Consider the following 15891-nt stretch of genomic DNA (forward strand, 5'->3'; position numbering starts at 1 on the left):
TTACGCCTTTTTTTTTTATGTTGCTTTGGGATGTTCACAAGATTTTATATTTCATACTAAAACAAAATAATTAATCAGACCTCCTCTGTTCTCACAATGAACAATATTAATCCAGACCAGTAGACCCAGAAGCTCAAACCAGGTGAAGGATAATTAAATCTTTAGGAAAATAGCTTTTCTTCTGTTTTGAGGTAACTTCATGTATATACTTTAAATGAAATACAAAACCTGGAATATGTGTCTGAAGAAGATGGATTGTTTTTCCTTTTAGTTAATAATCCTTCAATTCTTTGGTAACTGATTCCAGAAACACTTTAAGTCATCTAGAGAGTTGTTACAGAAAACAAAAACAGAACCAAAAGTCAATTGTCTTTGTGCTACATAATATTGCAAAAACTGGACGACAAGATAGCCTACTTTCATTAAAACTCTTTAAAAGAAAATATGTTCACATATTCCCTTAAAAAAATACAAATAGTACACAGCCATAATGAGCAACCCTTGCTCAGACAGCTCCTGAGCAGATAAAAAACCCCAACAAAAACCATCCTGGACCTGAGAAAGTCTTCCCACAGCTCCTCAGCCACACACTAAATATACACACCAGCACAAATAAGGCTCATGAGTGGTTTAAGAAACGTAGGAGGCAGAAAGGAGTTCACTTTTTGACATTCAAATTTAATATCTCAGCCTACACTGTAACAAAACATTCTTTTTCCCTCTCCCCACAGGGTTCAAACATTCATACTCTATCTCTGATAAAACTGGTGAATTTTTCTCTGTTTCTGCTTCTGAATGAGTAAAACCTTAAACTGATCCATAACACTTAACGTGTTTTAGAAGAAGAGAACATAAATTCTTAATCTTTTGCTATGGGGAAGAAGGTATTTTGTTTTAAAAATTTATTTAACAATTATTGGCATTCTTATCACCAATCAACAATGCTGTATCATTACCAGCACTCACCTGCTAAGGGCAAATGACATGAACTATTTTGATTTTTCTCCTCTTAAAGAGAAGCCCACAACTAATACCTTGCCTTCATAGCTTCTACATTTCTTTTCAAAGTGTATCTGGAAGAACTTGACATTAAAAATAAGTTCAGGGGGGAAAACAAAGAAACTCTCCTTTCCCGAGGAAGACAACAGAAGGTCCTGCTGGAACCAGGTTCAACACTGCTACTGATTCCAACAGAATTTAATCACAAACCCTTTTACTCCAGCAAAATTCCTCTGGTCTTCAATGGAATTTCAATTTGAATAATGATTGCTGGATCAAATCTTTGTATGAAAGACAGATATTTAATTTTCATAGGCATTTCAAGGAGGTTTCTTTGTTACCTTGGAGAATTTATCTTGTTTTACTTATAATGAAGGTTCCATATGCTTCAGCTCATAACAAGACAATATGAGAAGCAGACTCAAATCATGATTTTCTTCAAAATTCAAAGGCAACTAATTACTTTTTTAAACAGATGAGAACAAATGCAGGCAATGCATTTATGTGGAGCTGCACGTGAATGAGCAACTAAGACCATAAATGTTTCTTATTAGAATCTGTTTCGACAACACATGGGCGTGAGCAGCAAATAGAAAAAACAGCTCTATAGAGGAGAGAAAAAAGAATGGGGAAATGAAGTCCACTGTTTTCAGATAACAACATTTGGGTCCTAAAACACTAAATTCCACTATACTACTGCCAATTTAAAAAATTGAAATGTATTATAAAAGCCAATAAAACTTGCTATTTTGGTTTTGTTTACAGTACTTTTAGCCACAATAAATGCTCCACTTGTCAGGCTGCCATGAGCTTATTCTATAGAAAGCCTGTACAAAGTAGGAAAAAAGCCAATAACATACATGAACAAAACAGGGTGGCTTTTATGAGAGCAGATGCCCTTTTACTTAATAACCAAATATTACATCCAGTCTTGCAGACAGTCTTTATTTAAACAGACCTTGTACAAAGTCTGGCAAATTTTCCCAACTTCAAAGGAAGCCCTATTGCCTTTGGAATCACATTCATTCTTCTTGCTCTCACCTTCAAATGTTCTGTAGGGCAATGTCCTCCATACACCCTCTAATTTCAACTTTTTCCCGATGGCTTCCATCAGAACAACGCTTGCTTCTTTCTCTCATCTGTTTTTCAGGGCTTTGCCTGTCTTGCACAGGTTTCTGTTAATTTTTACTTTTAAGTATTCTATAAATTGTGCCTCTGCATGATGATAATTTTCTTGAATGTGCAAAGAGAAGCTCCATGTGCAAGGCTAAATAGGAAAAATCCTGCTGACCAGGCAGCCCTGAAAAGCTAAACCCCTATGTGAAGCAGCATGCCTACTTTCTACCCATGACAAGATTAGTTCATTCTGGCCACACCTACAACTAGGGGTGGAAAAAACAAACTCTCTTTACTTGAGCAGTCTTACCAGTAATGAAACCTCACCTTGGGGAAGACAGACAGGAAGGGTGAAGGAGAAAACTGAAATAAGCTACTATAAATGAGCAAGTTACAAAACCCTGGCCTGTCTATTTCATTTAAATAGATAGTGATCTACAGACTTTCAGCTGGTTTTTTCCTCCCCTTTTCTGATTCTATTTGTCCTCCGAATCTGCCTCAGAATCTGAAACTTCCACGTCTTATCCCTCTCTGTCCTTTGAAAAAGCATCACTCAGTCTGTTTTGCTCACCATGTAACAGTGAGCAAGCAGGATGGGCTGACAGCATGGGTAAGAAAAAGCACTACCTAATTTCAATTACATTTTAATTATATACTTTGACAGCCTCCAAAACCACTGGGTAACTTATCTACCAGTTTCAACAGGAATTAAGTGCTCCAGCCAGCACATTCGTCTTGTGCATGACAGATGATCTCCCAACTCTGTCTTCTGGACAGTGCCAAAGATGGAAAGTATTGAAGGAATTTTCCCATCTTTCTGCTTCTCAAATACACCCCTCTGCCTTCACTCTACCAGTAATTATCTGTTGAGCTGATCTAGTTTTGCTTTGCTGAAAAACTCAAAGTATTTTGCAAAATCTTTTTTTCAATTCACAAATTACCAAAGAAATTTTGCAAAAAGCCACATAATCATCACAGCATCCACCAAGGCTTCTGACCTTCATTTTACAGGCAAAAATCAGCATCCTAATCTACTACACATTTAATGATAATTTTCTATACAGGCAGATACTTATATATTTACTCCTGTAAAAGACCATCAGAATCTCAATGATAGAACATGTCCATCAGCTGTCACAAAAACAAAGTATGTGACAGCTGATGTACAAACAAAAATGACTACTGTTAAGCTAGATACACTGAGGAAACTTGTTTCACAAAAGCCCATTAACATAAATGTCCACAGCTAATTGATAAAAAACAACATCCAAAGCCCAGAACTGTCTGACATTTTCATTTAGCAGAGTATGCACTTTGAAAAATGCAGAAGTATGTTTTGTGATAAATCATTCCAATACCATACTGAGAGGCTGCCCCAAAAGTCAGCAAGTAGGAAAATTAAGGCAAGGGGCTGAGCACAGACTACATCGTGTACAAAGGGAAATTAGGAAGAAAACAAATTATTTATTAAAATAAGTGATGACACTCACAAAGATGAATAATCTTACTTTCTGGAAGCCAACTGAAATAAGATATTGAAAGCAGTTTAAAATAAATACTAGAGAGTGACATTGTAACACCACAAAACATATGGGAACCGACAGCTATCACAACACCCTCACTATGGGGTTTGCTAACATCAACTGGAATCAAAGTCATTAAAGTGCTCTTGGTTTACTTATTATTTTGGCTAAAGGCTATGTGTGAATACTTCTGTGTTAGAAACAAACTAACTGAAGGTATGAGAATTAAGGCCAGTTATTTGAGCATGTGTGCACAGAAAATGGAGAAGCATTTCAATACAGATGGCACTTAGACTCTGACTCAGAGTTATGACTTATTGAGAGGAAGTGCATGGATTTGTTATCAAAATGTAAATGCTGGGAATATTATTAAATAATTTGAAAATATCACTGTAAGTCCATAAAGCTACAGCTGGGAAAAACTTTGTTTTCTCCCATAACCATCTTTCTGTTTTGCTCCTCACTACTCACATTCCTTATTTTCTTCATGTAATGAGGGGTATCACAAGACAACCCATACAGAATCTTCAGGCTGCTCTTTATTTCTGTGCCTTTAACAAATTTCTAAGTTACTACTCTTTCCACTTTTGACTTGAGTGGAACAGATTTTTCTCTTGCTTTAACCACAATAAAGACATTTTCTGTTACACCCTGCCATTTCCACTATTATTGAAGCTCATCCCTTCATTTTTCTTGTTTAAACTAAATTTAAGACTAAAAATGAGTAAATAATAGTGTGCTATGTTTTGTAGAAATATTATTAAAATGGTTGCCACTCACTAACAAGCACTGAGCCCATATATTATCTATTTACTAGTTGTTTGCTTGTTCATAATTCCAGATGTATTTGAAGCCTCCCTTTTGCTTATGCTACCACAGATGAGAGAGAGGACAGAGCAGAAGCAGCTGAAGAGGGAGTTTATATCCAAGACAGAAGCTGCCAAGAAAGAATTCACATTAATTTGGAAAAAGTCACTCCATTTGCATTTCTTCCAGGAAGCTCAGCAGCACTAAAGTCAGTGCCTACCACACAGGGGTACTGATCGTGGTCAACCACGAATGCTTTTTGTTTGTATGCTGAGAAGTTGGTTTTGATTCTTTTTTTATGATCAATAGAAGTTGTGAAGTATCTTTGGAAAAGGCCAAGATTCCTTCACTGTATTATGCTCAAGCAAGCATTTTTTTAACAAGTGCTGCAATTTGTGTGTGTGTGGAGGGGAGTGATGTTGAGGTATTATAGACCTCAGGGAGAAGAGGAACTAAATCACAAATAAAAGATGTCTCCTCCACCATGTCCATAAGAAATAATAACTCTACATCACCTGCCTTCTCAAATTTATAGCATTCCAAACAAGTGTTACATCTTAAATCAGCCGAACATACAATAAAATGAGGCGTCCAGGAAAGCTCATGAAGGAATGGACAATAAACAGAGTGGAATTAGAGAGTAACATGGATGAAGCAAAAGCAGAGAAAATAAATAACACTGGGAAAGTTAAGAGTCATGGTAAAAAACAACTGAAAAATACTTCAGTAAATTAAGACATGTCAGAAAATGAGTATTTTTTTTATTTCATGGTAACTCAAAAATTTGTTTTGATCCTATGCAATCAGATTATGAGCAGCATTAAGGCAACTGTGAATTATAACTGAATTGAAATTATTACAAAAAAGCATATATGCTTTAAAACAATACATTCATTGACCATAATTTACATTTCAAATGTAAATTTGAAGACTAGAAGAGGTATATTTATTTTGCAAGAGCAGACAGAAACAATTGCCATGTATTTCTTAGGATGAATTAAAAAACCCACGCAATGTTATTGCAAAAAATAAAAGCCATGTCAGAAATGTAACATTTGAAAACTTATGCTAAATACACTTCCATTAAAGCAATTTTTCCAAAGCTTTCTGAAGTGTTAAAAAACCTCAGTAAAATCTTTCAGCATCTGGAGCCTAGTTTTCAGCTCTGAAAAAAAGAGCAGAAGTAAAAAGTCCCTGTCCATTTCCAACTACAGCAGAGATGTCAGAGACACAAATTTATGAACTTTCACAGTACAATGGGCATTTTTGCACTAGGAAAGAAAGAAAATTAACTGGGATCCTGCAGATGCTTTGGATGAAGTCTCTGGAAGAGATCTAGTGAGGGACCATCTGAGTTGCATCTGGATCTAACTGTTCCAGCAATTTTTGCTTTTAAGAATTTGAAAAATCATCAGTTTCAGAAAGCAAAAGTACATTGTATGATGCTGTGTACAAAATTTTCCCCATCACGGTATAGTAAAGAGACTACATTGTTTTATTATTGAGCCAGAGCAAGTTTCTTAGAACACAAGACAAATCCCATCATGAGGCCTCTGCCTGAAAACTTTACTGCAGGGAGTATTTGTCTTAAGATGTGACAAGTAACAAAAAGAGCTCTACAGAAAAAAAAAAAAAATCCCTAACATAATGTTCCTGAGTCTGCAATGATTTTTGAAATTTATTTCTTCCAAATTATAAAACATTAAATTAAAAAAATATGTAAAAAGCCAAATGTCACACACCCCATGGTCTTCCTAGGAATTCAGAATCAGCTGGTAGCCTTCACTTCTCATACCTCCTTACTAAAAAAGCACTAGGGAATTGCTGACAGGGTTCAGCATTGTGCAGAATATTAAATATCTTTTTTGCAATACCCTGGTGACTCTTGAGTCTGTCTCTTACAGCACCATATGTACAGCTGTGTTGGAAAGAGGAAGCTATTAAATATATTAAAAAGTAGAAATATTACCAATAGACACTTCATCAAATAACTGGATCTCATTCATCCCCAAACAAAGCAAGAAATGTTAAGGTTACATCAACATAAGAAAATAACTCTGGATTTAATAACAGCACAAGCCTGTTGAACATATTTGAAAGTAAAAACATTGCTTAATAAAACAGATTAGTGTTTCTGAAACAATGAATATAGCTTTCAACCATCAGAATGCTTCGGTAACAAAGACATTGGACTTGGTTTTGAAAGGTGCTGGGTGTCTCAGTTCCCACACCACACTCAAAGTTAGAAGGTCTTCAGGTCCAAATATATTACCCTTAGTTTACTGCCAACACAGGAATAGGAATATTTTCTATCAAAAAGGATTTAATAAAGAGGGGGGAAAAAGAGTATTTTGTTTGAGATTGCATTCGTAAATCTAGCCTTGAAAGTTTGCCCTCGTCCCACACACACGTACAAATATTGCATCCACATCTCCCACGAGTGCTTCAAGGAGACAGCCATGACCCACCCGCGTGGCACGAGGGCACGCAACCACAAAACCTTCTCAAAAATATCTAAACTTAAGAACTCAAAGTTACTTTTTTTTGACAGTGAGTTTTAGAAAGGACATTTTTGAGGTTTCTAAGCACCTAAAGACACCAAGGGGAAACCTGGACTTTCAGTGGCTCCTTCCTCGTAAGAATTTAAATCAGCATTAGGCGAGAACGCGCTGCCAAAAATCCCACTTGCCGCCCAGCCGCACTTTTACACTTACATAAGACTTTTACGAGTACGGCTGTTCGGCCCTAGAAGCCTAACACCCATCAACTTTTAATAAGATTTGCAATCTTAAATGCTCAAGTAACTTCTGAAGAAAGGACTCAGGCTGTTTGTAAAACTTCCCCCATAGGCCCCCATCTTGTGCAGCAGAGCTCGCAGGCAGCGCGCGGCGTTCCCGGTGATTTCAGCGGTGCTCTGGAGGAACTGCTCCACAGCTACATAGCAGGAGTTCCTCTCTCACACTTCAGAGAAAGAAATGATAAAATAAAGAACACCTATGGAGCCCTGCTAAGCATAACTTCCTATAAAAATACTGCAGACCTGAATGTTTGTTTAACTATCACAAGGACTGTGTTACTTACCCCACTTAAAAATTTCTGGAATAATTTTGCAAGTCTGACTCCAGTACTACTTTTGCTAAACCTGGTGCAGGAGCCTATTTTTCTTCTTCTAGGGAAAAGAAGTTTTGTTACTTGTTACTCACAGTAATAATGGAATAATTTACATATTTTACTCCAGCTTCTGAACACATATTTCTATCTAGATTTACAGGCAGCGTTCTTTTTGCAGCGTTCCTCCCTCATTCATTCACCTTGTTTTTCGCCTTGTTGCTAGGTGTTGCAAGTAAGGCAGTTGACTACTGACTTGCAAGATAATTACAACTAATGAGTCAAGAATTTTTAAGATACATGTCTAAAGAGCAGTGAAACTTCTTGAATCAAGTGTTAACAGAAATTAAGACCCTAAGGCTACAGGCATCACCACGTATTGCATCGAGATAACTGGTTTATCCCTAAAAAGGTGAGCAATTAAAAAGTGTAATACTCCAGGCAGTGAACCCACAAGAGATTCTGCAGACTTCTTCTTTCCTGTCATACGGTTTGCGAACATACTGCCTTGCAAAAAATTCAGTTTACAAAAACAAACACCAGGGCAAAGAGTCTTGGACTTGTCTTTGGTGCTCTTCAACCTCAGCCATGCATTTAAGTAGGACCAGGTTTTGAGGTGGTTTTGAGGTGGTTTCAGCAGAAACAGTTGCCTGACCAAGAAGCCCTGCCTGGTGTTAACCATCTGGATTTCCACCTCCAACTGCCAATGCTGCTTGGAGGTCCAACCCTGGCACAGTCACAGACAGACAAGCAACCCCAGTCTTTGAGTGGCTTGGACGCCAAATCCAGCACGTCACCACAGACCCACCATCACTATGGATACCAGACTTAAACTTCAACAGCTGAGATTTGGGCACAGGAGCCTTTGTACTCTTCTGAAGAGACACTAGAGGAGGAAAGGCACCTGGAGCAGGAACTTTTTAACCGCTGCAGACAGATCTGTCAGCATTCATGTCACTGCCAACACAGCTCACTTGGAGGTCTTCAAGCTGCTCTGATTCAATTTCTGTGGGACAAACACATTTACACCAAACCCAAAGCATGGGTCACAGGCATGCCTGCAGTACTCTCACACCTACAGTCTGAGTTACACATACACATGGAGGACAAATTACAGTAGTACCAAACACCTTTACGCAACCATGTCCTGCCTAGGAATTTTAACAACTTTACTCATTTAGTTGAAAAACTCGAGAATTAGATAAGTACAGTTCAGCTTCATAAACTATGATGCCTTTTTTCTTTAAATTCCTTTCTTTGCATTCCAGCGCCTGAACTTCCTGGCAAACACTATTTTATTTGACAAAGGCTTATCTAGGTAGTGATGGAAGCTACCACAAGAGCTGAAATTTCTCTTCAGTCTTCTCAGATGAGGCCTGCTGCACAGTGCAGCCTGTGGGATCATGGCCTAAGATTAATCAGGACCAGCAAAGCACTGTGCTGTTGTGGTAAGCCTTCATTAAGTCACCGTTCATTGACCACTAAAACATAAATATAAAATATTTAAAGACACGTGGTTGAAGCAACTGAAGGAAAACAATTTTAAAGAGAACCACACCAGGTTCCAGGGCATCTGAGTCTCACGCATGGTTCAAACTGAGGTAGGAGATGAATGGGGGTATGGCCCTGTGCAGAACAAAGAAAAATGCTTAGATAAACAAACTGTAATGAGTTCATGTTACACACAAGAGTTTGTCAGAAAAGTTAATGTTATTGACAGTCCTCTCCTATGCACAGTAAGCACTTTGATTACAGTAAACTTCTCTGGAAGAGGTCAGGCCACAATGACATAACTGTATAGGTTAAGAGATTTGAAGACAGAATCAATGACAGAAACGTACCAATTTCATTTCAAATTACTTACTTACGTTCATAGTAAGGCTACTATTTCCCACCCTACCCAAGTGTCCAAGGAATACAAATTATAATGAAAAAAAACCAACCATCACTTACTCTGTTTTCCGCCTTTGCTTGTCTTCAAATATATCGTTCAGACTTATGGCTACCTGTCCCAAAAACCTGTCCAGCCCCACCAGCGACCTGTGCATGACAATCAGGTACAGGATGTATTTTTCTGGATTCTCCTGCATGAGTAGTCCAGGGAGCTCGAAGGAGGCCTCTTCTTTCCAGATGGGATCCAGTGTCTTCTCAGCCACCGAGGTGGAGTACTTCTCCTTGCCCAGCTGTATGATGGTGTAGGCATCGTTGCTGCCATTTTTACCTTTTGGCTTCAGACCTTTGGCTTGAAGGACCGTAACTTGCACGTGAGTTGGGAACCACTTTTGGGCTTGCTCCGCCAACATCATCTTTGAAGATCGCAGCAGCAGCAATAACAAACGCAAAGTCTGTCAGTCCTCGAGGGACTGCGTAAGGGCACTTACGGCGGAGACACCTGTCAGGGGCTCGGCTGGTCCTTCCTCTAGCGCTGCTGGCCGCAGGTGGCCCTCACCGGCCCGCGGGTTCCCCCCTTCCCCGGCAGCCCCACCTGCGGCTCCATGGCCGGGGACTGCAGGTCCCGCCGCAGCCCCGGCCCCGCCGCCCTCCCGCGCCCGGCCTGGCCCTGCCCGCCGCTGCCGCCGGCCCGGCCCCGCGCCGCCCCCAGGGCATCCCCCGGGCAGGGCCGCTCCGCCGCGGGGCCCCGCAGGCCGGCGGCGGCCTCCCCCTGCTCGTCCCGGCTCGCTGCCGGCGGCGGTTCGGTGCCGGCGGGGGGCTCGGTGCCGGGCTGCCCTCCCTGCCTCCGTCAGTCCGCCCGTCCCCGCCGCGGCCGCCTCAGCCTCTCGCCGCGCTGCCCCCCCGCCGCCGCCCGGCCTGACGGGCCGGCTCCGCCGCTTCCGCCTTCCCCATGCTGCGGGCGGCGGCGGGCAGAGGGCAGAGGGCAGGGTTCGCCCCCTCCCTCTCCTCCCTTCGCCGCCGTTCCCCGGCCGCCCGGGCAGGGCTACCCAGCGCCCCGAGCACCCCCGCTGCCCGCGGGCAGGGCCGGAGAGGCCGCGGCTCCCCCGGGCGTGACGGAGCGCTGGGCTCCCGGGGCCCCCTCCCGGCTGAGAGCCCCGTCCCGTTAATTAATTCTTCGCTATTTTTGTTTCTGGAGCGGGCAGAGAGCTCTGCAGGAGCTGTGGAGAGGAGGGTACTGGGCTAAAGGCGTCTATTGTTTGTTTTTTTTTTCAATATTAGGGGCTCGGGGGTGGCCACGGAGACAGCCGGGAGTGGTGCTGCGCTGGAATCCATCCTGCTGCAAATCGCGTCGGAAACGTCTTTATTTTTCAGCCCCATCCACCCCCCCTGGCAAATCTATTGGATTTAAATGAGAGAGTGAATATTACAAAATATAAAAATATTAATAAAAATATTACACAAGAAATTTTGAGAACCCATAATTTTGCTTATGGTACACCTGGAGACTGCACGTGTTTACATGTGCACCTGTAAGTGGAGTCACGGGTATTAACGTTGTTGCTAAAAAAAAAAAAAAAAAAAAAAAAAAAAAAAAAAAAAAAAATAGAGTTGCAAGTTGTATCCCATCCCTGCAAACCATAAAAAGCAGGGAAACCAGCAGCCAGGTGAGATAATACTTCACCCACCAACCCTCACTCATGAGTCCCCAGTCCATGGCTCACAAGTTACTGGGCAAAGAAACCTTGGGAGACATTCCCATACAGCTGAGACCTACAGGAAATTAAAAACTTAAAGGCCATTAGGGAGAGTAAAGTATGATGCTACCCAAAACACCTAATGCCAAGCAAGTTGTTGTCCAGGGTCCCAAAAAGGAGGATCACCAGTGTACACAGAGTCATTACCCTGAGCCCAGCTCATGTCATCTCTGTACCCAGTTTTAATAAATACTTCATTGATGCTCAGTTTTTGGCTGGCAGTGGTAGCTGTCTGCATGCTGTGATAGTTAACATAGTGCTGGCACTTCTTTCCTCTTCCACATTGTATCTGATTTTTCTTGATAGGAAAATAGATGGTCCAGTTGGAAATGGTAACTTTAATGCATGTCCTGGGATCATATTTAGGCAAAGATGTGGCAATGGGTCATTTAGGATAGTAGTTGCTGAAAGCATTACATATGCTATGGTTGTCTGCCTTGCTTTGAGATACTATTGATCAGTTCAGGCTGCAGGTCAGCTCCTTGGGATAAATCCCCTTCCCCTACTCTGCAGCTGTCATTCTTCCACATCCTCAGGTATCTTTCCCAAGTGTTCCACAGTGAAGCTCCCAGTAGGAGCTGCTGTCCTTGGGGAGAGTTGCAGTATTTCAGGCTGGAAGAGCCAGAAGGGATTATGGTGCCAGTGCTCTGCAGGAGATTCAGGCCATGGGGGAAAGCCACTGGCTTCTTCTTGGAAACCAGAGAGACTCATGTACATCAGAATATTTCTGAAATTAATTTTACCACATACAAATTCTCTTTTAGCAAAATAATCTTCATTGCACTAAGTAGAAACCAAGCATGATGAACTCATCAAATCAAAACAAGAAATGAATTTTAGGTAGGCAGAATGTATTTATTTAATAGAAATTTAAGTCAAACAACATGTCCTGCATGCTGCGTCTTAGGAAAACTTTAATGAGTTTTTATAAGAGGCAAGTTTTGTGCTTTTTCCTTGCCTTTTATTGGTATTCTCTAATTTATTGTTTTTGTCTCTTTCTAAACAGGAGCTGACTGGAATACATGTGCACATAGCTGAACAGGGGAAGGTGGAAGAACTTTTGTACTGCTGCAGGTCGTATATCAATGCAATACCCAATCTGCCTTTCCTGCTTTCAAAAATAAACAGATTATTAGTCCTCTACTCCTTATGTGCAATCTGGCATGTGAGAAGAGGAGTGTGGAACCTTTCCCCTTTCTCATGTTTCTCCTCTCTGCTCAGCTGGTGGAGCAGGCACTGGGGAGATGCCCCCTCAACTCCTCTACCCCTGTGCTTGAAGAGAATTCTGCTCATAGTGCACCAGATATATTTTATTCCCTCTTACACCCCTCTAGGGTCAAGCTGAAATCTGGCCTTTTGATTTTGTCCTCTTTGGAATAGGGTAATTGTCATCTTCTGGAATGTAGCGTGGGATATAAATGACAAAATATCTCAGAGAAATAATGATATCTCCAGCAACACAGTGTCCCCTGGCACTGTGTTAGAGCATTAATCCAGAAATGACTCAGAGTTTCATTCACTGAGCCACCAGGACTGCTCAGTGCCTGTATACACTGTCGGTTTTGCTCATCACTGTCCATGATTTAGTGAATATTACATTAGAAAATCCATTTTATTTCCTATGCACCATTTTGGTTACGGGACTGTACCATTCCTTCTGTGCACCATAGATATCCACTGTTGTTCTGTAATAATACTCTTTTACACTCTTGTCATTGCTGTATCATGTTTTCTGTCCAAATCCACTCACTCTGAGGATGTCTCATCATGAATTTTCTAGTCCTTAGTTGCTTTTAGAGGATTTTGAGCTCAAAATGTTATATTTGGAGCTTGCAGTCAAATGTAGCTCCTTTGTATGCTACCCTGTGGTAAAATGGATGGTAGGTGGCTCCTGTAGTGTTCTGTGCCCTGCTCCTTTTCCCTGTTCTGCCACCCTCTGTGTAGCATTGGAAAAAGCTGAGAAAAGCAAGCCCAGAATTCTTGCTGATGAAGAAAAAGCCATCAAAGCTGGAATATGTGGCCCCAGAAAATTGTTTCTGCATTTCTTATTTGCAGTAGCTGTCCTCTGTTCCTGGTGGATACTCCAACACCCCAATCTCCTTGCAGATAGTGATGAGAGCAAGTTTGAAAAGCAATTGTTAATCACAGAACAGCAGTGGATATCCATGGTATATTTAATACAGACCCCTAAAGCTCATGTGTGCCATCTATCTCTATTACATGTTCTTCCAGTAATGTCTGACCCAGGACATCAACACTGTTGTTTTTTGTTTGGTTTTTTTAAAAGAGAGAATTCCAAGAAGTATGGTGATTTTTTTCTATTTCAGTAATTTGTAATTCCCTCTCATTTCTCCCTCCTGAGCCTACAGTAAATCTGATTAAACATGAGCCTTGATATTCTGGCTGCCCTTTCAAAAGAAATTCAAGAAAATCTTTTTGCCTGTGCCACTGAGACTGTTCCATGTTCTGCTTCTCATTTCCAGTTGTGTACTTGCTAAAGAAGATCAGAGCAGTTGTGTTTACACTGGTAAACTGTAGCAGGTAATTTGGTGATTTAATTTCTCCCTGATTTCTGTTTATGAAGTAGGAAACATTTTGTTGTTTTTCTTATGAAAATGCTATCTCCTCTTTGAAATTATTTGCTGAATAATTCTTAGTTGGCAGATTGCAGGCGTTGTGTTCGCTTTGAACATTACATTGCTGTGAGGAACAGGCTGGTTTTGTCTTGACATGTGACAAGCTTCTGCTTCCTGCCTTGCTGAATAACTTTCAGTAGCTGTTGCAACTGTCCAGACTGTTTTCTGGAAAGACTGTACAATTTTTGAGACTGAACATTGTTGCCTGTTAGCTTTATCTTAGCTGTTGTTATTTTTTCAATTAGTGACTTCTTCAGGAATTCACTAGAATTAATTGACTGCAGAAATCAAATAGCTGGGCTCAAACTGCTGTGAATTGGAAAGTTTTTCTCAAGCTACTGGTTTTTTCTGCTCTCTTGGTTTGAGAAGAATTAATTAAGCTGTAAGTATTTTGATGTAATTATTGAAATCTAGAAGAATGTTGATGAATTTTCTATTCTGACCCCAGATTTTGCAACCCAAAATGTTCAAGGTTTGCTGAGGTTGGGTCAGTTAGGCCACTGTCCTGCTCTATTTTATTTTATCTATGCTTTATTTTACCTTTCACATTCACTGTTGTGGAACATCTCAGAAGGAGGAGACCTTTGTCATCAACACTAGGGCTGAATTTTCTCTGGTAGGTTTTGAAAGCCTTACAGAGACCTCAGTGGTCCTGAGCTCTCAGGTGCTCCCACTGTCATTTCTTCTGTGCTGCTCTCTCCAGCCATCTGTGGGTTTTTCCGCTTGGGATGCAGTTTGTGTCTGCCCTGCCTCACTCTTCACCTGTCTTTCTTGCATTAATGCAAGGATGATACAAGAGCCAGCAAAGGAAATGTGCCTCTGAAAAGGGGAGTAGGGGCTTGAAGTCAGGCAAATGCCACAGAATTGTCCATTGTTCTGATAGAAATCCAGTACTTCCAACCAGAAATCTGGAGGCACGGATATGGAAGTCCTGTGTGCAATATCAGATTTCAAATAAATGCCAGGTACCACTAAGAGTGTTGGAAGCATCATCTTTTTTGTTCATTTTTAGCTGAACATGTTTCACAGCCTTTCAACACTCTCATCCATTGTGAAGTTCAAAGAGGCTTAAATGCTGTAAAGCAGTCATCAAATGCTATAATTAAACTTGCCAGTCACCCAGGTTTGACCCAAACTGCCTGTGTCTCAAGATGTTAGTCAGCTGTCTGGGTTAGATTTCAGTTCAGCCTTTTAAAAACATGAAAACACCTCGTTCTCAGCAGCTTCTGCACAAACCATTGTGCTCTTCTCTCAAAGGCTCCCCGTCATGCAAACTCCAGCACTTTCAACCTGACACAGCCATGGGGTACGTCCTGCCCCACACCTGGTAGAATTCAGACTGTCACCAGCAATACCTCCACAGGGAACAGCACCAGTGATGCAAAACTCTTTCAAAACTAGCCTCTAAGGGCTAAATTCAGATTTGCACTTGGCTCACCTAAACTTCATGGAAACCTCCAAACTGACCGTTGGAGAAGTACCTGTTCAAAAATCACAACTACACAAACTGAGGCTCAAAATGAAGAGTTAAATTAGAGATGGAAATTGGCTATATGGCATCTATTTTTAGACTTAAATATAAACATTTTTTCTCGTTTTCAGTACATGTCCAATGACTGAACATCTTAAATAACTTTTATGCATTGGGAATAGAAATAAGTAATATAGGGAGAATCAAGGATAATTTTGTCATCTTTGCAGAGAATAATTTTTTTTTTGTGCTTGAGTTGGTCCTAAGAAACATTAAAGTAGAAAAAAACAACTTCAAAAAAAAGAAAAGTTTTTATCATTGTTTGAGGATGAGGCTTCTTCAGAGGTACTTTTCCTGTGTTTAAATAACTCCTGCAGCTATTCTCTAGGTAATTTATTCTTTATGGGTCTCCAACGATCTCAGAGACCATTACCTAACAAATTCTCCAAAGTTATCAATTCCCTTAAGGAGAATCTTGGCAACTGCAGGAAAATTATGTTCTAAAAAGAGCCATTTGTGAGGTAAGTTCTGAACTTCTCTAATTGTTTTCCCTCTCTAGGACCTCAAAGGGTTTTGTAGGACCC

General features: G+C 40.7%; 2 protein-coding genes across 2 annotated transcripts in view; one reads left to right on the forward strand and one right to left on the reverse strand.

Annotated features, from left to right (window-relative positions):
* RAB11FIP2 (RAB11 family interacting protein 2) overlaps positions 1-10319 on the reverse strand; it is a 32540-nt gene extending 22221 nt beyond the window's left edge. The window contains exon 1 of the mRNA XM_084210322.1: positions 9507-10319. Within this exon, the coding sequence (XP_084066448.1) occupies positions 9507-9859 (353 nt within the window). The 5' untranslated portion in view covers positions 9860-10319. The remainder of the gene's footprint in view (positions 1-9506) is intronic.
* LOC311156420 (uncharacterized protein) lies at positions 10049-12244 on the forward strand (the record flags this gene model as incomplete). The annotated part of the gene is made up of 2 exons (XM_084210323.1): positions 10049-10975; positions 12207-12244. The coding sequence occupies one exon, from the start codon at positions 10049-10051 to the stop codon at positions 10610-10612; it is 564 nt and encodes a 187-aa protein (XP_084066449.1). The 3' UTR covers positions 10613-10975; positions 12207-12244.
* Between the last annotated feature and the right edge of the window lie 3647 nt (positions 12245-15891).

Source organism: Fringilla coelebs (assembly GCF_963513975.1).
Source record: "Fringilla coelebs genome assembly, chromosome: 8".
NCBI lineage: Eukaryota > Metazoa > Chordata > Aves > Passeriformes > Fringillidae > Fringilla > Fringilla coelebs.